This window comes from Bufo bufo, chromosome 5, assembly GCF_905171765.1.
Source record: "Bufo bufo chromosome 5, aBufBuf1.1, whole genome shotgun sequence".
Taxonomy (NCBI): domain Eukaryota; kingdom Metazoa; phylum Chordata; class Amphibia; order Anura; family Bufonidae; genus Bufo; species Bufo bufo.
This window is the reverse complement of record NC_053393.1, coordinates 25,284,859-25,312,583: the sequence shown is the minus strand read 5'-3', so window position 1 is coordinate 25,312,583 and position 27,725 is coordinate 25,284,859. Positions and strand designations below refer to the sequence as shown.

The 27,725-nt window shown below is 46.0% G+C and overlaps 1 protein-coding gene and 2 non-coding genes across 3 annotated transcripts; all 3 read left to right on the top strand.

Moving 5' to 3' along the window:
- Positions 1-13,130: 13,130 nt before the first annotated feature.
- RPLP1 (ribosomal protein lateral stalk subunit P1) lies at positions 13,131-16,938 on the top strand. Its single transcript, XM_040431662.1, has 4 exons — positions 13,131-13,350; positions 15,878-15,952; positions 16,624-16,729; positions 16,812-16,938. The coding sequence occupies exons 1-4, from the start codon at positions 13,279-13,281 to the stop codon at positions 16,892-16,894; spliced, it is 336 nt and encodes a 111-aa protein (XP_040287596.1). The 5' UTR covers positions 13,131-13,278; the 3' UTR covers positions 16,895-16,938.
- Positions 15,063-15,218, top strand: LOC121002969. The gene has a single exon (XR_005779370.1). It is a non-coding gene; the product is annotated as a small nucleolar RNA SNORA62/SNORA6 family (small nucleolar RNA).
- On the top strand, positions 15,991-16,144 carry LOC121002968. Its single transcript, XR_005779369.1, has one exon. It is a non-coding gene; the product is annotated as a small nucleolar RNA SNORA62/SNORA6 family (small nucleolar RNA).
- Positions 16,939-27,725: the final 10,787 nt, after the last annotated feature.

Here is a 27,725-nt window from a genome sequence, read left to right as displayed (position 1 = left end):
AAAAACTCATTAATATCAAAGCTGAATATTTTTGGAAGTAGTTTTTAGTTTGTTTTTAGTTTTAGCTATTTTAGGGGGATATCTGTGTGTGCAGGTGACTATTACTGTGCATAATTATTAGGCAACTTAACAAAAAACAAATATATACCCATTTCAATTATTTATTTTTACCAGTGAAACCAATATAACATCTCAACATTCACAAAATCAGTGACCAATATAGCCACCTTTCTTTGCAAGGACACTCAAAAGCCTGCCATCCATGGATTCTGTCAGTGTTTTGATCTGTTCACCATCAACATTGCGTGCAGCAGCAACCACAGCCTCCCAGACACTGTTCAGAGAGGTGTACTGTTTTCCCTCCTTGTAAATCTCACATTTGATGATGGACCACAGGTTCTCAATGGGGTTCAGATCAGGTGAACAAGGAGGCCATGTCATTAGATTTTCTTCTTTTATACCCTTTCTTGCCAGCCACGCTGTGGAGTACTTGGACGCGTGTGATGGAGCATTGTCCTGCATGAAAATCATGTTTTTCTTGAAGGATGCAGACTTCTTCCTGTACCACTGCTTGAAGAAGGTGTCTTCCAGAAACTGGCAGTAGGACTGGGAGTTGAGCTTGACTCCATCCTCAACCCGAAAAGGCCCCACAAGCTCATCTTTGATGATACCAGCCCAAACCAGTACTCCACCTCCACCTTGCTGGCGTCTGAGTCGGACTGGAGCTCTCTGCCCTTTACCAATCCAGCCACGGGCCCATCCATCTGGCCCATCAAGACTCACTCTCATTTCATCAGTCCATAAAACCTTAGAAAAATCAGTCTTGAGATATTTCTTGGCCCAGTCTTGACGTTTCAGCTTGTGTGTCTTGTTCAGTGGTGGTCGTCTTTCAGCCTTTCTTACCTTGGCCATGTCTCTGAGTATTGCACACCTTGTGCTTTTGGGCACTCCAGTGATGTTGCAGCTCTGAAATATGGCCAAACTGGTGGCAAGTGGCATCTTGGCAGCTGCACGCTTGACTTTTCTCAGTTCATGGGCAGTTATTTTGCGCCTTGGTTTTTCCACACGCTTCCTGCGACCCTGTTGACTATTTTGAATGAAACGCTTGATTGTTTGATGATCACGCTTCAGAAGCTTTGCAATTTTAAGAGTGCTGCATCCCTCTGCAAGATATCTCACTATTTTTGACTTTTCTGAGCCTGTCAAGTCCTTCTTTTGACCCATTTTGCCAAAGGAAAGGAAGTTGCCTAATAATTATGCACACCTGATATAGGGTGTTGATGTCATTAGACCACACCCCTTCTCATTACAGAGATGCACATCACCTAATATGCTTAATTGGTAGTAGGCTTTCGAGCCTATACAGCTTGGAGTAAGACAACATGCATAAAGAGGATGATGTGGTCAAAATACTCATTTGCCTAATAATTCTGCACGCAGTGTAATAGCTTGGCTATTATAAACATGTATGCATATAAGCAGATATGCCATTCAGGAGCATGGAAAAGCTAGGTGACTATTTCTTGCCTACCTATCTTTTCCAAGCTCCCCAATGGCATATCTGCTTATAATAGATTAGCTTTTATAAACACATATGCCATTCAGGAGCATGGAAAGGCTAGACGTGAATAGCTTTTTCATGCTCCTGAATGACATATCCAGCAGCACTAGTTAACTCCTTGGGGGGTGGCTATACATAATACAGCCATCTATATAGATGGCTGTATATTTAAACTGTGGCCAGAGATGTACACTTAGGCTAAGTTCACACTGCAGATTTTTCACACGCAAACCCGTGCGTAAATCTGCTTCAAAATTACGCATGAACTTTAGTCCAATAGACTTGAATGGGATTACGCAGACCCGTTCACACTTCAAACTTTATGCATGCGTATTTTCACATGTGTCATTTTGCGTAAATTCACACTTTATTTGTGCTATAAAAAGTTGCTCTGCGTTGCGTTTTCATTTTCTATAAAAAGGCCCATTAAAATCTTCTGCACCAGGCCCATGATGCTCTTAATCCGGCCCGGATCTGAACACATTATCAAGATCAGCAGTGGGTCCAAAAAACACTCTTTATCAGCACATTTCGTCACGTACTTGCAGTCTATAGACTGACTTACTTTTGCAGATATCCAGTCAGTGCAAAAAAACTACATTTCACATATGTCTAGGGCAGAGACTCGCAAAATTGAAGAATTATAATCATTAAAGGGAGTCTGTCATCTCCATATGGCCATATACAGTGCTTACATGGCTCTGTAGCACACCTATACAGGATTGTAAGGGTACCTTTGTTCTTTTCTTTAGACTTGCACCAGGAGGAAAAACGAAGACTTGCACCAGATCGGATCCACAAAACACATACGGACATCTGAATGGAGCCTTACAGGGGGGTGATCATGATCAATGACAGGGGGGTGATCACCCCATATAGACTCTCTGATCACCCCCCTGTCATTGATAACCCCCCCCTGTCATTGATCACCCCCCCTGTCATTGATCACCCCATATAGACTCCCTGATCACCCCCCTGTCATTGATCACCCCCCCTGTCATTGATCACCCCCCTGTCATTGATCACCCCCCTGTCATTGATCACCCCTCTGTAAGGCTCCATTCAGACATTTTTTTGGCCCAAGTTAGCGGAATATTTTTTTTTTTTCTTACAAAGTCTCATATTCCACTAACTTGTGTCAAAAAATAAAATCTCACATGAACTCACCATACCCCTCACGGAATCCAAATGCGTAAAATTTTTTAGACATTTATATTCCAGACTTCTTCTCACGCTTTAGGGCCCCTAGAATGCCAGGGCAGTATAAATACCCCACATGTGACCCTATTTCGGAAAGAAGACACCCCCAGGTATTCCATGAGGGGCATATTGAGTCCATGAAAGATTGAAATCTTTGTCCCAAGTTAGCGGAAAGGGAGACTTTGTGAGAAAAAAATATATATATATCAATTTCCGCTAACTTGTGGCAAAAAAAAAATTCTATGAACTCGCCATGCCCCTAATTGAATACCTTGGGGTGTCTTCTTTCCAAAATGGGGTTACATGTGGGGTACTTATACTGCCCTGGCATTCTAGGGGCCCTAAAGCGTGAGAAGAAGTCTGGGATCCAAATGTCTAAAAATGCCCTCATAAAAGGAATTTGGGCACCTTTGCGCATCTAGGCTGCAAAAAAGTGTCACACATGTGGTATCGCCGTACTCAGGAGAAGTTGGGGAATGTGTTTTGGGGTGTCATTTTACATATACCCATGCTGGGTGAGATAAATATCTTGGTCAAATGCCAACTTTGTATAAAAAAATGGGAAAAGTTGTCTTTTGCCAAGATATTTCTCTCACCCAGCATGGGTATATGTAAAATGACACCCCAAAACACATTGCTCAACTTCTCCTGAGTACGGAGATACCACATGTGTGACACTTTTTTGCAGCCTAGGTGGGCAAAGGGGCCCACATTCCAAAGAGCACCTTTCGGATTTCCCCGGCCATTTTTTACAGATTTTGATTTCAAACTACTTACCACACATTTGGGCCCCTAGAATGCCAGGGCAGTATAACTACCCCACAAGTGACCCCATTTTGGAAAGAAGACACCCCAAGGTATTCCATGAGGGGCATGGCGAGTTCCTAGAATTTTTTATTTTTTGTCACAAGTTAGTGGAATATGAGACGATGTAAGAAAAAAAAAAAAACATCATTTTCCGCTATTTATAATAATAATATATAATAAAAAAGAAAGTTTTATTCTCTGATGAGAAAAAATGTAACCTTGATGGTCCTGATGGTTTCCAACGTTACTGGCATGACAAGCAGATCCCACCTGAGATGTTTTCTACGCGCCACAGTGGAGGGGGCGCCATAATGGTCTGGGGGGCTTTTACCTTCAGTGGAACAATGGAGCTTCAGGAAGTGCAGGGGCGTCAAACGGCCGCTGGCTATGTCCAGATGTGGCAGAGAGCGTTCCTCATGACTGAGGGCCCTCGTCTGTGTGGTAACGACTGGGTTTTTCAACAGGACAACGCTACAGTACACAATGCCCGCAGGACAAGGGACTTCCTCCAGGAGAATAACATCACTCTTTTGGCCCATCCTGCGTGTTCCCCTGATCTAAATCCAATTGAGAACCTTTGGGGAAGTTTACAAAAATGGACAACAGTTCCAGACAGTAGATGGCCTTCGTGCGGCCGTCTTCACCACTGGGAGAAATGTTCCCACTCACCTCATGGAAACGCTTGCATCAAGAATGCCGAAACAAATTTTTGAAGTGATAAACAATAACGGCGGAGCTACTCATTACTGAGTTCATGTTTGGAAGTTGGATTTCTGTTTTGGGGGGGTTTAGTTTTTTTTTGGAGGTGTGGTCCTAAACTTTTGATCAGCTGAAAAACAGCCTGTTTCAGTTTATTCGTTGTTTTCATTAAATTGAATGCTCAAAAAATGTTTTGTCTCATTCCCATTTCTTCTTGTTGCTTGTTGAAGCTCTACTTGGAACCTTGTTAACCACTTGCCGCAACTGTAACGCCGAAAGGCGTCATCGCGGCGGCTCCCCCAGGCTACGCTAACGCCGATTGGCGTCATCTCGCGTGAGCCGAGATTTCCTGTGAACGCGCGCACACAGGCGCGCGCGCTCACAGGAACGGAAGGTAAGAGAGTGGATCTCCAGCCTGCCAGCGGCGATCGTTCGCTGGCAGGCTGGAGATGTGATTTTTTTAACCCCTGAAAGGTATATCAGACGCTGTTTTGATAACAGCATCTAATATACCTGCTACCTGGTCCTCTGGTGGTCCCCTTTGTTTGGATCGACCACCAGAGGACACAGGTAGCTCAGTAATATGTTGCACCAAACACCACTACACTACACCCCCCCCCCTGTCACTTATTAACCCCTTATTCACCCTTGATCACCCCTGATCACCCCATATAGACTCCCTGATCACCCCCCTGTCATTGATTACCCCCCTGTAAAGCTCTATTCAGACGTCCGCATGATTTTTACGGATCCACTGATAGATGGATCGGATCCGCAAAACGCATACGGACGTCTGAATGGAGCCTTACAGGGGCGTGATCAATGACTGTGGTGATCACCCCATATAGACTCCCTGATCACCCCCCTGTCATTGATTACCCCCCTGTAAAGCTCCATTCAGACGTCCGCATGATTTTTACGGATCCACTGATAGATGGATCGGATCCGCAAAACGCATACGGACGTCTGAATGGAGCCTTACAGGGGTGTGATCAATGACTGTGGTGATCACCCCATATAGACTCCCTGATCACCCCCCTGTCATTGATTACCCCCCTGTCATTGATCACCCCCCTGTAAAGCTCCATTCAGACGTCGGCATGATTTTTACGGATCTACTGATAGATGGATCGGATCCGCAAAACGCATATGGACGTCTGAATGGAGCCTTACAGGGGCGTGATCAATGACTGTGGTGATCACCACATATAGACTCCCTGATCACCCCCCTGTCATTGATTACCCCCCTGTAAAGCTCCATTCAGATGTCCGCATGATTTTTACGGATCCACTGATAGATGGATCGGATCCGCAAAATGCATACGGACGTCTGAATGGAGCCTTACAGGGGCGTGATCAATGACTGTGGTGATCACCCCATATAGACTCCCTGATCACCCCCCCTGTCATTGATTACCCCCCTGTCATTGATCACCCCCCTGTAAAGCTCCATTCAGACGTCCGCATGATTTTTACGGATCCACTGATAGATGGATCGGATCCGCAAAACACATACAGGCGTCTCCCTGGAGCCTTCCAGGGGGGGTGATCACCCCCCTCCCTGATCACCCCCCTGTCATTGATCACCCCCCCTGTCATTGATCACCCCCCCTGTCATTGATCACCCCCCTGTCATTGATCACCCCCCTGTCATTGATCACCCCCCCTGTCAGGCTGCATTCAGATGTCCGTATGATTTTTACGGATCCACGGATACATGGATCGGATCCGCAAAACACATACGAACATCTGAATGGAGCCTTATAGGGGGGTGATCAATGACTGTGGTTATCACCCCATATAGACTCCCTGATCACCCCCCTGTCATTGATCACCCCCCTGTCATTGATCACCCCCCTGTCATTGATCACCCCCCTGTCAGGCTCCATTCAGACATTTTTTTGGCCCAAGTTAGCGGAAATTTTTTTTTTTTCTTACAAAGTCTCATATTCCACTAACTTGTGTCAAAAAATAAAATCTCACATGAACTCACCATACCCCTCACGGAATCCAAATGCGTAAAAATTTTTAGAGATTTATATTCCAGACTTCTTCTCACGCTTTAGGGCCCCTAGAATGCCAGGGCAGTATAAATACCCCACATGTGACCCCATTTCGGAAAGAAGACACCCCAAGGTATTCCGTGAGGGGCATATTGAGTCCATGAATGATTGAAATTTTTGTCCCAAGTTAGCGGAAAGGGAGACTTTGTGAGAAAAAAATAAATAAAATCAATTTCCGCTAACTTGTGCCAAAAAAAAAAAAATTCTATGAACTCGCCATGCCCCTCATTGAATACCTTGGGGTGTCTTCTTTCCAAAATGGGGTCACATGTGGGGTATTTATACTGCCCTGGCATTCTAGGGGCCCTAAAGCGTGAGAAGAAGTCTGGGATCCAAATGTCTAAAAATGCCCTCATAAAAGGAATGTGGGCCCCTTTGCGCATCTAGGCTGCAAAAAAGTGTCACACATCTGGTATCGCCGTACTCAGGAGAAGTTGGGCAATGTGTTTTGGGGTGTCATTTTACATATACCCATGCTGGGTGAGATAAATATCTTGGTCAAATGCCAACTTTGTATAAAAAAATGGGAAAGTTGTCTTTTGCTGAGATATTTCTCTCACCCAGCAAGAGTATATGTAAAAAGACACCCCAAAACACATTCCCCAACTTCTCCTGAATACGGCGATACCACATGTGTGACACTTTTTTGCAGCCTAGGTGGGAAAAGGGGCCCACATTCCAAAGAGCACCTTTAGGATTTCACAGGTCATTTACCTACTTACCACACATTAGGGCCCCTGGAAAATGCCAGGGCAGTATAGCTACCCCACAAGTGACCCCATTTTGGAAAGAAGACACCCCAAGGTATTCCGTGAGGGGCATGGCGAGTTCCTAGAATTTTATATTTTTTGTCACAAGTTAGCGGAAAATTATGATTTTTTTTTTTTATTACAAAGTCTCATATTCCACTAACTTGTGACAAAAAATAAAAACTTCCATGAACTCACTATGCCTATCACGAAATACCTGGGGGTGTCTTCTTTCCAAAATGGGGTCACTTGTGGGGTATTTATACTGCCCTGGCATTCTAGGGGCCCTAAAGCGTGAGAAGAAGTCTGGGATCCAAATGTCTAAAAATGCCCTCATAAAATGAATGTGGGCCCCTTTGCCCACCTAGGCTGCAAAAAAGTGCCACACATGTGGTATCGCCGTACTCAGGAGAAGTTGGGGAATGTGTTTTGGGGTGTCATTTTACATATACCCATGCTGGGTGAGAGAAATATCTTGGCAAAAGACAACTTTTCCCATTTTTTTATACAAAGTTGGCATTTGACCAAGATATTTATCTCACCCAGCATGGGTATATGTAAAATGACACCCCAAAACACATTCCCCAACTTCTCCTGAGTACGGCGATACCACATGTGTGGCACTTTTTTGCAGCCTAGGTGGGCAAAGGGGCCCATATTCCAAAGAGCACCTTTCGGATTTCACAGGTCATTTTTTACAGAATTTGATTTCAAACTCCTTACCACACATTAGGGCCCCTAGAATGCCAGGGCAGTATAACTACCCCACAAGTGACCCCATTTTGGAAAGAAGACACCCCAAGGTATTCGCTGATGGGCATAGTGAGTTCATGGAAGTTTTTATTTTTGTCACAAGTTAGTGGAATATGAGACTTTGTAAGGAAAAAAAATAAAATATCATCATTTTCCACTAACTTGTGACACAAAAAAAAAAATTCTAGGAACTCGCCATGCCCCTCACGGAATACCTTGGGGTGTCTTCTTTCCAAAATGGGGTCACTTGTGGGGTAGTTATACTGCCCTGGCATTCTAGGGGCCCAAATGTGTGGTAAGGAGTTTGAAATCAAATTCTGTAAAAAATGACCAGTGAAATCCGAAAGGTGCTCTTTGGAATATGGGCCCCTTTGCCCACCTAGGCTGCAAAAAAGTGTCACACATCTGGTATCTCCGTATTCAGGAGAAGTTGGGGAATGTGTTTTGGGGTGTCATTTTACATATACCCATGCTGGGTGAGAGAAATATCTTGGCAAAAGACAACTTTTCCCATTTTTTTATACAAAGTTGGCATTTGACCAAGATATTTATCTCACCCAGCATGGGTATATGTAAAATGACACCCCAAAACACATTCCCCAACTTCTCCTGAATACGGAGATACCAGATGTGTGACACTTTTTTGCAGCCTAGGTGGGCAAAGGGGCCCACATTCCAAAGAGCACCTTTCGGATTTCACTGGTTATTTTTTACAGAATTTGATTTCAAACTCCTTACCACACATTTGGGCCCCTAGAATGCCAGGGCAGTATAACTACCCCACAAGTGACCCCATTTTGGAAAGAAGACACCCCAAGGTATTCGCTGATGGCCATAGTGAGTTCATGGAAGTTTTTATTTTTTGTCACAAGTTAGTGGAATATGAGACTTTGTAAGAAAAAAAATAAATAAAAAATCATCATTTTCCGCTAACTTGTGACAAAAAAAAAAAAGTTCTATGAACTCACTATGCCCATCAGCGAATACCTTAGGGTGTCTACTTTCCGAAATGGGGTCATTTGTGGGGTGTTTTTACTGTCTGGGCATTGTAGAACCTCAGGAAACATGACAGGTGCTCAGAAAGTCAGAGCTGCTTCAAAAAGCGGAAATTCACATTTTTGTACCATAGTTTGTAAACGCTATAACTTTTACCCAAACCATTTTTTTTTACCCAAACATTTTTTTTTTATCAAAGACATGTAGAACAATAAATTTAGAGAAAAATTTATATATGGATGTCGTTTTTTTTGCAAAATTTTGCAACTGAAAGTGAAAAATGTCATTTTTTTGCAAAAAAATCGTTAAATTTCGATTAATAACAAAAAAAGTAAAAATGTCAGCAGCAATGAAATACCACCAAATGAAAGCTCTATTAGTGAGAAGAAAAGGAGGTAAAATTAATTTGGGTGGTAAGTTGCATGACCGAGCAATAAACCGCTAAAGTTGTGGAGTGCCGATTTGTAAAAAAGGGCCTGGTCTTTAGGGGGGTATAAACCTGTGGTCCTTAAGTGGTTAAGATCCAGCCATGCTAAATAGGATTTTTTGCCATTTTTCAAGTGGTCTTAAACTTTTGATCAGGACTGTAGCACAGGTCCCATTCTCCCATAGAGGTAAATGGAAGGAGCCACACATGTTGAGTCACCTCTCCATACACTGCCATGACATAACTTAAATCCCCCCCAAAAAATATCTAAAAAATATATAAAAATAGAGAATATGCATAAAAATACACAAGGATATATTAACTGGCTCAAATGTAATGGCAACATCCACCACAGTTTGAGTCTATATAATGGAGTCCACACAGTCAGCTGCTATCACAACCGAAACAGTGTATTTAAAGAGAACCTGTCACCTCCAAAACACATTTTAAACCGACATCATTCCCTTACTGTAGCCCCCAGTGTGTTCCTAATCATGTTTTTCCTTCCTCCACTGGTTGTTGTATACTTTATAAAAACGCTGTTTTAATCTGTGTTTTCGCTATCCTCAGAGTCATCTTGAAGTCAAGGGGGCAGCGGCCTTCTTGCTTCAAGTCAAGCTAAGCCCCGCCCCTTACCGTCCTCCCTTCACTGTGATTGACATCCTGCTGTGAGGCTGGGATCGTGCAAGTCTTGCGCATGCGCGGTGCACTCCTTGTCATTGCGCCATCCCGGCTCCCGCACTCAGCCGGTCACTTTCCTCTCTCTGCGCATGCGCTGGGCTTTTCCATCGTGCATGCGCAGAGAGAGGAAAGCGGCCGGCTGAATGCGGGCGCCGGAGACGGGATCATGCGAGAGACTTGCACGATCCCAGTCTCACAGCAGGATGTCAATCACAGTGAAGGGAGGACGGGTAAGGGGCGGGGCTTAGCTTTACTTGAAGCGAGGAGGCGGCTGCCCCCTTGACTTCAAGCTGACTCTGTTTTATTAAGTATACAACAACCAGTGAAGGAATGAAACACACGATTATGAACACACTGGGGGCTACTGTAAGGATCAGTCCTGCTGCTATTTCACCATGCCGCCGGACCGCCGCTCTGTCCCCATTGACTATAATGGGGATGGCGGCACAGCTCCGGCACAGCACGGCAGTTCCCGGTTAGAGGCCGCCGGACTAAAAAGTCGGACCTGCAGTACTTTTAGACCAGCGGCCTCTCGCCGTGCACTGCCGAGCTGCACCGGAGCTCCGCCCCGTCCCCATTATAGTCAGTGGGGATGGAGCGGCGGTCCGTCGGCACTGCGAAATAGCGGCAGGACTGATCCGACAGGGTGAACAGCCTCTCGGATCCGTCCTGCCGCTAGTGTGAAAGTAGCCTAAAATGTGTTTTGGAGGTGACAGGTTCCCTTTAAAGTTTCATTGATACAGTGGGGCATAGATATTTGAACTCACTTGATATACGTCCCTATTATAACCAAGAATTGACAGAAATAGCGATTGTGGATGGTGTCATTTGCTGACACTCTTGTATTGCCGTAGTATGATCACCAGAATGGGTGACTTAAAGGGTAACTGCCGTTTCCTTTTTTATTCCCTAATGGTATAGTACACCCCGCTGTATAAGTGCTTTTGTGCTTTAAAATGTGATCATTTTCAGTTTTACCTGCTAATAACTCCCACAGATGCATGCTACTTTCCTACTCAGCCGCTCTCCTCTCACAGCGTTGCCGTGTGCCGTCCGTCTTCTCAGTATTATAACAAGAGACGGAGGAGCTCAGCCCTGACCGCCTGGAGCTCGGCTGAGGCAGAAAGTGGAGGGCGGAGGGCTGCTTTACATGGTGAGACCTTCTCAATATGCAACTGGTCTTGTTTGAAAGCTGACAGTCCAGAATGACAGCTCTGTGAGAAATAGTCAGGAATAATCGCGAGTAAAATCTGCTTTTACTTTCAGCTTCATTCACAGCATCCCAATTTCTATCATTGATATCTTCCCCTGTACTGAACAGATTTATGTCATTCTGGTATTGTCTGGAATGTCAGCTTTCAGACAATACAAAGCCCATATTTCTACCGTGTTTCCATGAAAATAAGACATCCCCCGAAAATAAGACCTACTTCCAGTTTTGCCTCTCACTGTAATATAAGGCCACCCCCGAACATAAGACCTCCCCGATAATAAGGCCACCCCCGAACATAAGACCTCCCCGATAATAAGGCCACCCCCGAACATAAGACCTCCCTGATAATAAGGCCACCCCCGAACATAAGACCTCCCTGATAATAAGGCCACCCCCGAACATAAGACCTCCCCGATAATATAAGGCCCCCGAAGTTACTGTGAGGCGCCTGACTCCTCTGGACCGTAAAGGCGGGCGCCGCCGCGCAACTCACTGAGGCCGCAGCGCAGCCAGAGCTGTTCAGGCAGTGCGAGGTCTCTTTAAATCAGAGAGCCTGTGCCGCCGCCAGGACAAGCTGCCGCCTCCTGCTCGCTCTGCCCTGATGGAGTCTGGCTGACTCGCGATTAGACAGGGAGTGAGTCGCGCAGGGCAGGAGTCGGGCACATTGTGTGGAATCTGGCCGGCATGGACACACAGGGGGGGGGGGGGAATGTCTGGTGAAGGTGGGGGGGGGAAGAGACTAAATAATCCACTGTCCACTGGCACAGGGGAGGGGGATCACTTAAAATGACACAGGGGGATCAGAAGGGGGTACTAAAATGGTAATCCCCCCTCTGATTCTCCTGTGCCATTTTGATTCCCCCTTTTGATCCCCCTGTGTCATGGAAAAATAAGACATCCCTGAAATTAAGACCTAGCGCATCTTTGGGAGCAAAAATCAATATAAGACACTGTCTTAATTTCGGGGAAACAGGGTAGCTGGTACCAAACCATATACAAAAAGAGTGAAAGAGCAGCAAACAGGTGGTGCAATACCTTGAAAAAGACCAAGAACCAAGGTCTTATTGCATATACAAAAAAGAAAAACCAAGGCAGCACACAGGTATCCGTGTAAGAAAGTGGGTAATTTATTAACCCATGTGATAGCAGCAACGTTTCAGCTCACTCCATGGAGCCTTTGTCACGCCAGGGATATAAGCAGCTAAAGCAGTCTGGAAGAGAATGAGGGACAGCTGGCTATTAAGAGGTTAAAACAAATGCTTACTGATTTAATGTAATTGCTGGGCTTGTCTCTGGTTAGCTGTATGTGAGGATACACACTGCTCTGGGTACTGCGGGAAGTTATCTGCGTTCTGATTGGTCCTGTGAGGAGAGCAAGGGCTTATGGGAAGTGAGGGAAATACAGGATGGCCTCAAGGAAGGGCGACGATCACCACAGGAAGTGCAGCAGAGGCACAGAGAAACATGGCTGCTGAGGGCTGAATATGAATATCTTCCCTTCAGCATCACATCTGTTAGGAATTTCATTTTTGGTAGTGAAATTGAAGTTAGACTTTAGCATATTCCAATGTTCACACTATAATAGAATACACTTCTTATGTCATCGTCACCGGACAGTATACAGATGTAGCGCGGCAGCCATGTACTCTCAGTCTTATATTGCCATCATACAGTCACCTCATTCCACTGTAATAATCGGAGCTGGCTCACAATATGGCCATAGGTGTTCACTGTACAGACACAGGGCAGCAGTGATGTGCTCTCGCCTGCCTCTAGTGGCGGCCCATCGGAACTGGCAGTCAGTTTAGATACAGAGCTCTGCGATATTTGGACATCGTTTTACAATAAGCTTTATAAATAAAGTTTATACGAACAAAAAAAACTGTCGACAGAACGGTTTTCAATAAAGTAAAAAAAGACAAAACTCCCGACGACAGGTTTTCCCGCCTCTTCGGCGCGCGCCTATAAAAGCGCATGCTCCGCCCCTTCCCCTTCCTCTTTGCCTCAGTGACGGCAGCGGTTTAAGGTGCTCGGTTCTTCGGCTGAAGCTAAGGCCTGGTGTCCATCCGGCGACTAGCACCCTGTAACCCGCCCATCCACCGCCAGACAAGCGCCCGATACTCTCAGCAATGGCAACCGTCTCCGAGCTCGCCTGTATTTACTCTGCTCTCATCCTTCATGATGACGAAATCACGATCACGGTGAGGAGGACGGGGGGGAACAACATGGCGGCGCGGTGACCGGGCACTACTACTCTCAGCCGGCTCCGGTGGGGTTAATGTTATACTGGGCATCTCTCCGCCTCTGAGGTACAGCTTAGCGCCGCACTACAAGTCCCAGCATGGCCTGGTCAGGGCGGAAGCACTACAAGTCCCAGCATGCTGACAGCTGGCAAACATGACCTCCTTAATTACTACAACTCCCATCATGGACCGTAGTCTGCCTTACCACAGGCCTTTCCCATAGGATAGAGCTGGTTTTAGGCCTACTTATAGGATAACTCATCATAAAGGGTCTTCATATTGAATGCATTCAATTACTGCTGCTTTCACCATCTCTGCTTGCTGTCAGTGAGCAAGAACATGGTTTACCTTCTAAGGCTGAAACCTTATAGTGCTCATCACAGCTGAGGGTTCCTCACTATTGCAGGCAGTTCCTCAGTTGAGAGCCTTATGGCTTCATTCACTGATTGCCTGCAGAGCTGTTGACTGGCACGCAGTTTTTGTAATGATTGAGAACCCCCTTTAAGCTGCATTGTGCTGGCTGAGACTTGTAGTCCCCCTGAGTTGTGATCGCCTCAGGCTGGTGCACACCAATCAGTAGTGGGACTACAACTCCCTTTGTCTTGGGTGTGTTAATTAGTTCCATGCTGGGAGTTGTAATGCTTAAGGGGGATGTGATGTCAGATCTAGTACTAACCAGCGCAGCCACCGTTAGTGAATCACCCAGCTTTCCGAGGAGCAGAGCTAACCAGTGCAGCCGCCCTAATGTTAGGTGCCCTGTGCTGTTGGTGTCACCCAGCTTTCCCAGGAGCAGATCTAAGGCTACTTTCACACTAGCGTTCGGAGCGGATCCGGATCCGCTCCTATAATGCAGACGTTCGCATCCGTTCAGAACGGATCCGTCTGCATTATAACTTAGAAAATTTTCTAAGTCTGAAAGTTGTCTGAGCGGATCCGTTCAGACTTTACATTGAAAGTCAATGGGGAACGGATCCGCTTGAAGATTGAGCCATATGGTGTCATCTTCAAGCGGATCCGTCCCCATTGACTTACATTGTAAGTCTGGACGGATCCGCACGGCCAGGCAGACACCCGAACGCTGCAAGCAGCCTTCAGGTGTCCGCTCACTGAGCGCTGGCAGGCGGATGCATTCTCAGTGGATCCGCCTCCATTGAGAATGCATCAGGGCTGGACGGCTGCGTTCAGGACCGCTCGTGAGCTCCTTCAAACGGAGCTCACGAGCGGACACCTGAACGCAGGTGTGAAAGTAGCCTAACCAGTGCAGCCGCCCTAATGTTAGGTGCCCTGTGCCGTTAGTGAATCACCCAGCTTTCCCAGGAGCAGATCTAACCAGTGCAGCCGCCCTAATGTTAGGTGCCCGGTGCTGTGCCGTTAGTGAATCACCCAGCTTTCCCAGGAGCAGATCTAACCAGTGCAGCCACCCTAATGTTAGGTGCCCGGTGCTGTGCCGTTAGTGAATCACCCAGCTTTCCCAGGAGCAGATCTAACCAGTGCAGCCGCCCTAATGTTAGGTGTGCTGTTGGTGTCACCCAGCTTTCCAGGGCTCCTGACTGGTAAGTCTCCCAGTGTATTCAGCCTTGCTCTGAACTAACCAGCTGCTCGCCCGGAGGTCACGATGGCGGCTGGGCCGGTAGTCACCCGGTTTTCCCTGCTGCGTGTTGTATGTTTGTCCCGCACACGGTTAAAGCCCGGAGCTGAGGCCTGATTGGTCGATGAACTCTGGGTGTCGGAAGTGTGCTACAGGAACACGGCAGATTTTTCGCTAACACCATGAGGAGCCGCACGGCCCCGATGACTGGAGTTTGATAGTAATTCTCGCCACACGTTCTGCATCTTGTATGTACAATGCATGTCTGGTCACCTGGTCCCAAGAGCTGACACTCTAATCTCGGTTACGTAGGTCTGACAACCCCCATGTGAGTGAATATTTGATAAAGCCATTGGGTATGGACAGCTCGTCAGTCTGAATTGGGGATGTAAATGGGTCTCCCCACTGTTTGAGGCCCCTGTGAGGACAGGTGGGAAGGATCGACCCCTAGCTGCAGCCATTAACCCTTTCCTACATCCCTATGTACTGTCCGTGATTGCTGTGCCCTTGTAATCACCCAGTAACCAGAAATGACTACCTGTTAGCTGTCTGCCGGGTCCTCTACTATAGAGGTGGTCAGGTGTGTCCCCTGCTGCGCTCACTCTGTGCGATGTAGCAGAGCTCTGCAGTAGCAGTGCACATGCTTGATTCTGGTTTGACACCCCTGGCATCCCTGCTATGATTGGTGGGTGTCGGACAGCTGGGACCCTCACAATCATGAGCATGGCTTCCGTGTCCCCTGTGATGGTGGAGCACGCTGCTGCTCTATTCAGTGTGGATGGGGGGGGGGGGTCATTACCGGACACTCCCTTAAAGGGCTTAATAGTTTGCTGTGGAGTCAGGAGTTACTGCAATCAGTTGTCAGGATGGCAATAACATATATTTTTCTCTCTGCAGGAAGACAAGATCATCGCTCTCATCAAAGCCGCCAGTGTCAGCGTGGAGCCTTTCTGGCCCAGCCTGTTCGCTAAGGTGCGTTCTCCCGTAATGTCGCCTCCGTACACTGTAGGGACGCACACGGTTAAAGCTCGGAGCTGAGGCCTTTCTGGTCAATGAGCTCCGGGTGTCGGAAGTGTGCTACAGCAACGGCAGATTTTTCGCTAACGCCACAAGGAGCCGCGTGGCTCCGATGAGTGGAGTTTGATAGTAATTCTTGCCACATGTGATAGAGATGATGGGGGTCATGGTACATGATGCTGTGGGCAGTGGTTTCTTGCACTATAGTTTTTTTTTTTTTTATGAAGAAGCAAAATCATAACTTTAAGGGAATTGTTTGTTGAAGGGGTTTTTCAATCAGACAAGAAGAATGGAGCAGACCCTGTCTGGAATCGGAGGGATGTGTGCATTCCGTATTGTGTGGAACGGAACAGTCCTATCCTTGTCCGTAATGCGGATCATTATAGGGCATGTTATATATATATTTTTTTTTTTTGTGGATCGCCCATGTGGACTTAGACACGGAATGCTTTTTCCCTTTGAAGAGGCTTGTTCTGCATTCAGGCTGCAAAAAATGGACCCACACCATATGTTCTTGTACATGAGCAGATAGAGGGGGACACTCGGGCCATCAGGCTATTACAGTGCAAGAATCGACAGCCTGCAGGACAGGACAGGTGTGACCCTCTGCTGTTTTCTCTCCTCAGGCTCTCAACAGCGTCAATATCGGCAGCCTGATCTGCAACGTTGGTGCTGGCGGTGGAGCCCCCGCTCCTGCAGCCGCTGGCGGTGCTGCTCCAGCTGCTGCTCCAGGTAATGACTTGTACCCTGCGACCATAGCCTTATGTCTGCCCTCCAGACCGGATTATTAAATCTGCCTTTTTGTCTTCTGCAGCTGAAGAGAAGAAAAAGGAGGAAGAGAAGAAGGAAGAGTCCGAGGAGTCGGATGACGACATGGGCTTCGGTCTCTTTGACTAAGCATTTTGTAAGAGGACTTATAATAAAGAGAATCCATCTGAGTGCGAGCGGCTCCGTCACTTCTCTGATCCTGACACTAGATATATAATAGTACGCCGGGTGCCGAAACGCCAGTGTAGGGGAGAGGCGCAAGCTACTGATGTGAGGAGGCATTTTACATGGCAGTGGTTTTCAGACTCCTACATCATATTGATACATTTACATAATTGTATTACTAACTCTTAACCCCTTCCTAACATCTGCTGTACATGCTCAGTGGAACCTGGTACTTCAAAGGCTATGTATACCTTCAGGGGCATTTTTGGATTGTTTTACTCATTTTGGGCTAGAAATCCTTTTTCAGTTAGTATTTGCTAAAAATGTTCAGTTGCTGAGAGAAAAGGTAGGGATGAGTGAATCTACTTTAGATGACACATCCGAAGTCAATTTGCATAAAACTTTTTCAATACCGTACGGAGCAAACGCTCTGTACAGTATTAGACTTTATTGGCTCCGATGAGCTGAAGTTATTACTTCAAGAAATCGTTTTTTACAGTAAATCAATTTCTGAAGTTGTTATGCAATGTCTCAACACTTCGTGAAGAAAAAAACTTCGGCTTATCGGAGCCAATACATTCTAATACTGTATGAAGCGTTTGCTCCGTACGGTATTGAAACAAAGTTTTGTGAATTGACTTTGGACTGTTTTCTTTGAATCCTGTCAGCTGAAGACTCATGTAGAGTTCTGATCTCAAGCATTCATTATAGTTGAATTCTCAAACTGGTAAGAGTATGGCTTAAATAAGTGAGGTCTGGAGATGAGAGCTCTACATGAGCCTTCAGCTGATGGGATTCAAAGCGAACAGTCACAGCTTAGAAGCAGACTTTTTTATTTTTTTTTATTTTAAATAACCCTTGTATCTTAAACAGCTGAAAAACTTTAAGAAAGTCCAATAGAAAATGATTCTTAGCCCAAAATGAATAAAATGCAATCGTAAAAAGCCCAAGAATAGGTATATAGCCTGTGAAGATGTTTTACACAGGCATCTGGTGGTGATTGCCGATCATGGACTTCTTCTAAAGGCCTCATGCTGTGGGTGATCCTGGCATCTTAGCAGGCAAATAGTGGGAGCATTGTGCTTCCGGTGTATGAATGGCTCATGCGTGGTGAGCTTGAGCCATTGGTTGCTATGGCAGCCCTGGGTCTTCGGAAGGCTTTTGAGGCCTGGCATAGTGAAGTTCATAATCGGACCCTTCCTGTTGCAGGGCTTTATAGGAAGGTAGCAGTTCTCCCTTAGACTGCAATAGTAATCATTTCATCGGACAATTACATTCTAGTCTCCCCTAGAGGAATTAAACATGCAAACTTTTAAAAAATAAGTATTAAAATCACCCAACTTTACAGATTTTACAAAAAAAAACAACATAATTGGTGTCCCAAAACACCCAACCATTAAAATATAGAAAGGGGAAAATGGCCAATTTGTTTTTGGTCACTAACCTTCCCAAAAAATTGATTCAGTCATACTCAAACCATAAATAAAATAATAAATTGCAGAATCTGTTTTTCCCCATTTGGAATCTTCCAGTTTTCCACTACTGCATGCAATATTAAATGGTGCCAAAGGGGGCGAGCAGGTAAATGGAGAAGGCAGTGCTCGCAGTAGCTCTGCCTTCTCTTCAAACAGCTGATCAGTGGGGGTCCTGGGTGTTGGACCCCCCCCCCCCCCATCGATCTGATATTGATGGGTCATCAAAATAGGGATCCAGACAACCCCTTTACTTAAATGATGACCTATCCTCTGGATAGGTCATTAATATCGGATCAGTGGGGTCCTGAGTGTTGGATCAGCTGTTTGAAGCGAAGACTGAGCTCCTGTGATGCCGTCAACTGCAGGTGTAATCAAAGGTGCCTTCACTTCTATGGGACGACTCTTTCCTAAACACTTAAACGGGAAGTGGATGGGATGGCGGAGATATAATTACACCTGCTCATTGCACAGCGAGCAGGTAAACAATGGAGAGATGGCAGCGCTTGTACCAGCATGGATTTCTCTTCAAACAGCTGATTAGTGGGGGTGCTGGTCGTCTGACCCCTGCCAATCTGATATTGATGACCTATCCTGTCAGACCCGTGCCAATATAAACTGATTCCTTTAAACTTTTAGTCTGAGTGCTGTGGTCTAAACCTGGACTGGCCCTCAGAGGGGTTTGGGGTTTTCCTGTGAGTAGGATGTGTAGATTGAGAGGATCTTCTGTGTGATGGCTGACCGCTCATGTCCAGTATTTGAGGCTCTAGTTTAGCTGTATTGCAGGAGGTGGTCTGAAATTCACATCTGCTGCTCCCTAGTGCTTTACACTGCAGCTCTGTTCCTATTGGTGTCACGTAGAAGCTCCCAGCATGGAGTGTTTTCCTTTCCAGTGAGGACCTGAGCAAGCACCCGAACTACCAGTGAGAATGGATAACTGCTGTATGACGATGATGCGCGTCTCTAAGGGTGCACTCACACGGGGTAGAAAATCCACGACTGAAAATCTGTTCCATTCTCCTTAATGGGACTTTCAGAAATCCAGGTGCTTTCTGCCCCGTTCAAATAAATGGAACTGGTTTTCAGTTGTGGAATTTTCAGCTGTGAAAAGTAGGGATGAGCGAATCTACTTCAGATGAAACAAAACTTCGTACAATACTGTACGGAGCGAGTGCTCTGCACAGTATTAGAATGTATTGGCTGAGTGAGACTTTTGCATAATAACTTCAGAAATTATACTGTAAAAAAACAATTTCCTGAACTCTGGTTCGGTTCCAAGTGGTACCTTTTGGAACCGAACCAGAGTTCAGGGGGGAAAAAAATATATATTTTTTACAGTACAAGTTAATTTATGTTTATTGCCAGAAGTCTTGCGAGATTTTGAAGTAATATCTGGTTAATCAGAGCCAATACATTCTAATACTGGAGCGCTCACTCCATACTGTATTGAAATAAAGTTTTATGTGAATCGACCTCAGATATCGATTCGCTCATCCCTAGTGAGAAGGTTCTCTAAGGCAGGAGTGAGGTCTGTGCCTGGAACCCCATCCACCACAGCAGATGGCACCGCCAGTGCATCCATAGTCTGCTGTAATGCCGTCCTGTCGGACAGAACTCTTTATAGTCATGATTCCCAGTGCCCCGGTCAGACAGGAAAAGGTGCAGGCATGCTCAACCTGCGGCCCTCCAGCTGTTGTAAAACTACAACTCCCACCATGCCCTTCTGTAGGCTGTCCGGGAATGATGGGAGTTGTAGTTTTGCAACAGCTGGAGGGCCGCAGGTTGAGCATGCCTGACTTAAAGTATTTGGGGTGATCTGCTCATCTTTACAGGAACCAGCAAGAGAAGGATAAGACATGGCTGCATTTTCTGTGTGATGTCAGGTCAGTACATAAACTAGAGCACAGTCTCCAGGATGACCGCCCGGCCACGTCTCACCTTCAGACCTCATTCACACTGCAGATGGGGCCAGTGTTTGAGTCTTTACACAAAATGTTATACATATTTACTTCAATTTCTGAGTAGCAGCTGGCGTAGATTTCAGTGTCAGGCAGCAGCACAAAAGCAGCAAGTGCCATGAACGGTTAAGTTGCAATTTTTGTTTGCCTAAAAATGGGGATTGTGCAAAAAGTAGTGACTTTTTGGCTGCTATTCTGGTGCTGACGTCTCCCAGGTGGTTTTATTTTAACGATGGCGCTCCCTACACTTGACCCCTGCCTCAGTATCTGATAGGAGACAACTTTGATCATGAATATGAACCACAGCATCTGAAGTGGTTAGAGGGAGCTCCATGTGTCTTACTATCAGACCCCCCCCCCCCGGTGCCTTACCGCAGGGCTAATAGGAAACCTGCAGAAATATGGGCAGGTACCAGAGATCAAACAGTCGTGTCCAATTATTAAAGTAAAAGTTTTATTTTTTTTCAAAACAATTCAAATCACCACTTGCCCATATTAACATGTGCTATTACTTCATCCAAACTGCTCTGTAGATTGAAATATAAAAGTGCACGCAGTCTGCGCCTGTCCCTGGTGCACACTATTTGGCGCGGCGTGTGTGCATTGAGGAATACGTTTTGTAGTCATTTCAAGAATGTTGAAATGTATAGGAGAAATTTTAGCCTATGAGAAGGAACTGTCTGAGGGCAAGTACAAGTTCTGCTGCTGGTGTTTTACATATTCTTGTCCTGAAGGTGGCGCCGTTGCTATGAAAATGCATCAGTCAGCATTTATTAATCTTAAAGGAACAGTAAACCTAAAAATAAATGTGAGTAAACAGAAGATATTTTCCATTCAGGAGAAGAAGCAGCATGTAGCCCAGGGGTCAGCAACCGTCGCCACGCCTGCTCTTTTGAAACTACATTTCACAAAATGCTGGGCCGGAGCATGCGCACTGCGATGCCCATTGTGGGCACGGCATCGGTTTAACTACTGTGCATGCGTCGGCAAACGGCACATTGCCGCTGGTTTCACGCCATTCGCCGGCGCAGTCGTTTAATCGACGCCGTGCCCACAATGGGCATCGCAGTGCACAGGCGCAGGATCTCGGCTGGACCGAAGGATGACGCAAGGGAATAGGAGGGCGGGCAGAGGCTGGGGCGGGGAAACAAAAAAAGGCAGAGCGGCCTGGGCTCCAACACGGTGAACGCCGCCCCTGGGCACTTGCGAGGGCTCATTTGCATATGAATTAAACTTAGTTTTTCCAGCTTCTGCAAGTCTAAAGAAAATAACAAAGGTACCGTTCCATTCATTTAGAATAGGGTCCCATTCAAAGAGGTAACCTTGACGCGGTGAGCGGGTCTATGCTTTTTGATCAAATTGTATACTAATGCCTCATGTATAGCGTGCAGCATAGGGGTAGGTATACGATTAATTACACTGAGAAGCAGTTAGATAAGTGTTTCCCTACCACTGTGCCTCCAGCTGTTGCAAAACTACACCTCCCAGCATGCTCGCACAGCCAAAGGCTGTCCGTGCATGCTGGGAGTTGTAGTTTTGCAACAGCTGGAGGCACACTGGTTGGGAAACACTGAGTTAGATAAAAGCATAGTATTGAGGATGTGCGATCCAGTTCAGTTTCTTGTTTATACACCATTCATGTACAGGTGTGCTATAGGACATTGTAAGCTCTGTATATGGCCATATGGAGGTGACAGACTCCCTTTAATGTACTTAAGGAATCATAAATCAAAGCCTGTTCACAGGCCGATTATCCGCCCATCACTGGGCCCTACGGCTGAATTTTGTTGCAGATTTTTACCCTCTACATTGATTTCCAGGACAGAAACATCCTACAGATCTGAGAATCTATTGCGCTGTGTAATAGAGGACGCCGGCTCGTGGGTGTGTGTAATAGAGGACGCCGGCTCGTGGGTGTGTGTAATAGAGGACGCCGGCTCGTGGGTGTGTGTAATAGAGGACGCCGGCTCGTGGGTGTGTGTAATAGAGGACGCCGGCTCGTGGGTGTGTGTAATAGAGGACGCCGGCTCGTGGGTGTGTGTAATAGAGGACGCCGGCTCGTGGGTGTGTGTAATAGAGGACGCCGGCTCGTGGGTGTGTGTAATAGAGGACGCCGGCTCGTGGGTGTGTGTAATAGAGGACGCCGGCTCGTGGGTGTGTGTAATAGAGGACGCCGGCTCGTGGGTGTGTGTAATAGAGGACGCCGGCTCGTGGGTGTGTGTAATAGAGGACGCCGGCTCCTGGGTGTGTGTAATAGAGGACGCCGGCTCCTGGGTGTGTGTAATAGAGGACGCCGGCTCCTGGGTGTGTGTAATAGAGGACGCCGGCTCCTGGGTGTGTGTAATAGAGGACGCCGGCTCCTGGGTGGCGCCAGACAGTCCTCCTGCAAATCAAGGTGTGAACGGACACCGATCTTCCTTTTGAGTGGGTGCCCCTCTAATGTCTGACTCCATCACATCAGTGTCTGACTGTGGAACATACCCTGTAGAGAAAGGGAAGGATAACTGTTTCCATGAGGAGTTGCAGAGGAACGGCACATACTTTCATACAGACGCCAGCGCTCACTATGTTGGACAACACAGGTTATTAGACAGCGGCTGCGCTGGCACCAGTAACAGCAGCAATGTGAACCAGTATGAGAAAGTTTTGTACAGTTTTTTGCTTGTATACTCCTAAAGTAAACTCTAACAGAAAGCCCCATCAGTCAGAGGCGGCCATCTTTCTACCACAGGAAAAATGGCTCCATTGCAGACTTACGTGGCTCCATGGTTGAAGACTACAGGAAAAAAGGAAATTGTACAGATTTGAAGGGCATGTCCATCTTCAGAACCAATCTGTGGTGGCCTGAGAAACTGAACTGGTTGAGGTTCGTGTCCACAGTCTGTACAAGTCGTGTGTGCGTGAGGGTAAAAACGTGTGCGTTTCCTGGTGTCTTTTGTAACCCACCTACACATCTCATTTTCCCTCAGAGAGATTTTTTTTTTTTACTTAATAACAATGCACCATTAGGGTGCATTCACACGACCGTATTTTTGGCTTCACATTCGTTCTGCATCCATTAATTTTAATCGGGCCGCAAAAGATGCGGACAGAACAATGTGCGGTCCGCATTCGTAGATCCATTCCAGGGCCCCGCAAAAAAGATAGAGCATGTCCTATTCTTGTCCGCAATCGTGGACAAGAATAGGCATTTCTATCATAGGGCCGGCTACATTCACACGGCTGGTATCCGTGTTTTGCTGATCCACAATTTGCGGACCGCAAAACACATCCGGTCGTGTGAATGTAACCTTAAAGATTGTGCCAGCAGTCTGTACCGCGGTCTCTGCAGTGACTAATGGTGTAGACCACGTCTGTGTCCTAGAGCAGGGATTCCCAACCTGTGGCCTTCCAGCTGTTATAAAACTACAACTTCCACCATGCCCTGCTGTAGGTGATCCAGGTATGCTGGGAGTTGTAGTTTTGCAACAGCTGGAGGGCCGCAGGTTGGGCTTCCCTGTCCTAGAGCATCAATGGCCTAACAGAACCCCTGCCTGCTCAGTTAGTATGTGACACACTAAGGTAATATTATTAAGCTCCTGCAGCGGGTAATGTGACCATGTCGTGTACTCCTGCTCAGCGAGACCACGACGCACCACACAGGACACATCCAAGGACTATAGCAGTGAACTACAGATAAGGGATAAGAAGAGCGGGAGAAAAGTTTTAAAGCGGAAGGAATGGAGCAACACTCAGAACATCATTTAAGCCTTTGGGTTGAATTGTAGCGAAGGGCAAAATCCATTTTGTTTCACGTTGTGCCAACAGTTTCATGATATTACCTCCTCGCATGCCTAGGTCTACATGGTCGATTTCATGAACCCTCAGAGAGGAGGGCTTCCCCTCATGACACATTTTGAAGTGTTTGGGGATTGGTTTGAGATTGACAAGATCCTCATTTTCCTTGGCCTTAATTATATCCCAAACATGTTCTCTAACACGTACTTTTAACTCCCTGATGGTAAGGCGAATGTAGATCTTTGGGCATGGACAGGTGGCATCATACACTGCCTGTCCCAAAAAAAAAAAAAGTCGCCACCTGGATTTAACGAAGCAAATAGTTCTGAGCCTCCTATTGGGTAATTACTGCATGGGCGATTATCTTTCAGCTGGCAACAAGTTATTTAACCCCAACTGGTGCAATGAGTTGCTTCTCATTTCTTAAACAACCATGTCGAAAGACACATCTCGTGGTCGAGGAGAAGATGTTAGTCTGTTTGAGAAGGGTCAAATCATCGGCATGCATCAAGCAGAGGAAACATCTAAGGAGATTGCAGAAACGACTAAAATTGGGTTAAGAACTGTCCAACGCATTATTAAAAACTGGAAGGATAGCGGGGAACCCTCGTATCCGAGAAAGAAATGTGTCGGGAAAATAAATCCTGAATGATCGGCGTTTGGTGAAATCAAATAGAAGAAAAACAGCAGTAGAACTCAGGGCTATGTTTAATAGTGAAAGTAAGAGCATTTCCACACGCACAATGCGAAGGGAACTCAAGGGATTGGGACTAATCAGCTGTGTAGCCGTAAGAAAACCACTAATCAGTGAGGAAACCAGAAAAAAAGGCTTCAATTTGCTAGGGAGCATAAAGATTGGACTCTGGAGCAATGGAAGAAGGTGATGTGGTCTGATGAGTCCAGATTTACCCTGTTCCAGAGTGATGGGCACCTCAGGGCAAGAAGAGAGGCAGATGAAGTGATGCCCCCATCATGCCTAGTGCCTACTGTACCAGCCGGTGGGGGCAGTGCTATGATCTGGGGTTGCTGCAGTTGGTCAGGTCTAGGTTCAGCAATAGCACGCATGCTCAACCAGCATCCCTCCAGCTGTTGTAAAACTACAACTCCCATCATGCCTTGCTGTAGACTGATAGCTGTAGGCTGTCCAGGCATGCTGGGAGTTGTAGTTTTGCAACAGCTGGAGGGCTGCAGGTTGGGCATCCCTGAGCAACAGTATGTGCTCCAAAAATGAGGTCAGCGACCACCTGAACATACTGAATGACCAGGTTATTCCATCAATGGGTTTGTTCTTCCCCGATGGCACAGGCATATTCCAAGATGACAATGCCAGGATGCATAGGGCTCAAATTGTGAAAGAGCGGTTCAGGGAGCATGAGACATCATTGTCACACATGGATCGACCACCACAGAGTCCAGACCTTAACCCCATTGAGAATCTTTGGGATGTGCTGGAGAAGGCTTTGCGCAGCGGTCAGACTCTACCATCATCAATGCAAGATCTTGGTGAAAAATGTATGCAACACTGGATGGAAACAAATCTTGAGAGATTGCAGAAGCTTATCGAAATAATGCCACAGCGAATGCGTGCCGGAATCAGAGCTAAAGGCGGTCCAACGAAATATTAGAGCGTGACCTTTTTTTTTTTGGGACAGGCAGTGTATAATACAGCTTTTGTGGTACAGGAAATATTATGAGTGATCTGATATGTTTCTGGTATGAGTAGAATCTGTAAAATCAGTAGCTCTTATATTAGGACATGCAACACATTTGTCACATGGAGTACATCCCCATTTTGGTCCTTTTGACCCAAAAGATGTACCCATCTTTTGATGGGAGTAATATGATTTAACCAGATAATCACTCACATTTTTTGACCTCCTAGCCACTAAAGCTGGAAAGGGGGTCAGAAATTTCTCCAATACGGAATGTACTCTCAAAATTGGCCAAAATCTCTCCATCAAATTGCGCATGTTCTCCCATGGTGAGTGATAGTGATGTATCTTCCAGGTTCTTTTTTGATCTAGGATGGACGTGTTGTATTCTTAGCTCTATTGTAAGCCTTCTTTATAGATCTCTTACTGCATCCCCTTTCAAGGAAACGTTTCCTCAAGATATCCGCCTGATGTTCAAAATCTTCCGATTCTGATAAATTGGACAATTGGAATTCCTTTAATCGTCTGTACAGGATGAGAAGATGTCGCATGCAACAACGCATTCAGAGAAGTCTCTTTCCAGTATACATCTGTCTGCAAAAAACCAAAATCATCACATTTAATCGTAACGTCCAGGAAGTCAATCCTCTTCAGATCATAATTGAAAGTCAAATGAATATTATATTCATTATTATTAAGGTCCCTAATGAATTGCGTGAAGTGTCTCAGACGTACCCTGCCAGATCATGAAGATGTTGTCGATGTACCGGGCCCAGAAAATGACCCTGTCCATCAGCACATCCCGATCAGACATAAAAAGCTCCCTCTCCCACAGCCCCAAGAACAGATTAACATGTAAGGGTGTGCACGCCGCCCCCATAGCTGTCCCCTGAAGCTACAGGTAGAAGGAGCCATTAAAAGGTAAAAAAGTTATGTGTCAATTCAAAACTCAACGAGACACTTTGACATTTGACTATCATTGTCACTCATAGACAGGAAATAAGAGGATGCTTTGATCCCATCTTCAGGCCTGATGTTGGTATAGAGCGACTCTACGTCGCATGTCTCAAGCATCATTCAGGGATCCAGATGGATCAGCAGTGTCACGAATAGAAGACGGTAAGCATTCAACTAACGGCTTTAGTTTGTAATCCAAAAATTTGCAGACATTCTCAAAAGGGGCCCCCTCATCCCGATATTATAGACCTACCTGGAGGCTTTGTCACATTTTTGTGTATCTTAGACAACAAATATAGAGTCGGTATTGTCGGGTTGTTCACAATCAATGCCTCACAAAATTGTTGAGAGATTATTCCATCATTCGTAGCCACATTTAGGAGATCCAATAGGAGAGTACAAGTAAGTTTTTTTTTATAGCAAGTGACAGTAAGCCTCCATTTCATACATTTTACATGGCCAGATCTCACTACATTGCCACCTTTATCTGCCGGCTTAAATATTATGTCTTTAAGGGACTGCAATTTCTTCAAACTCTGACATTGATCAGAAGTTAAATTATCACATATCCTATTTTTTGACATCCATGAAAATTATTTTGTTACAGATTTAACAAAAAGGTCCACTGCTGGACAAATCGACAAGGGAGGAAGCTGTAATCTATGATGCCACCTGTCCATGCCCAAAGATCTACATTGGCCTAACCACCAGGGAGTTAAAGGTACGTGTTAGAGAACATGTTCGAGATATAATTAGGGCCAAGGAAAATGAGGATCTTGTCAATCTCAAACCAATCCCCAAACACTTCAAAATGTGTCATAAGGGGAATCCTTCCTCTCTGAGGGTTCGTGGAATCGACCATGTAGACCTAGGCATGCGAGGAGGTAATATCATGAAACTGTTGGCACAACGTGAAACAAAATGTATTTGGACCCTGGATACAATGCAACCCAAAGGCTTAAATGATGTTCTGAGTTTT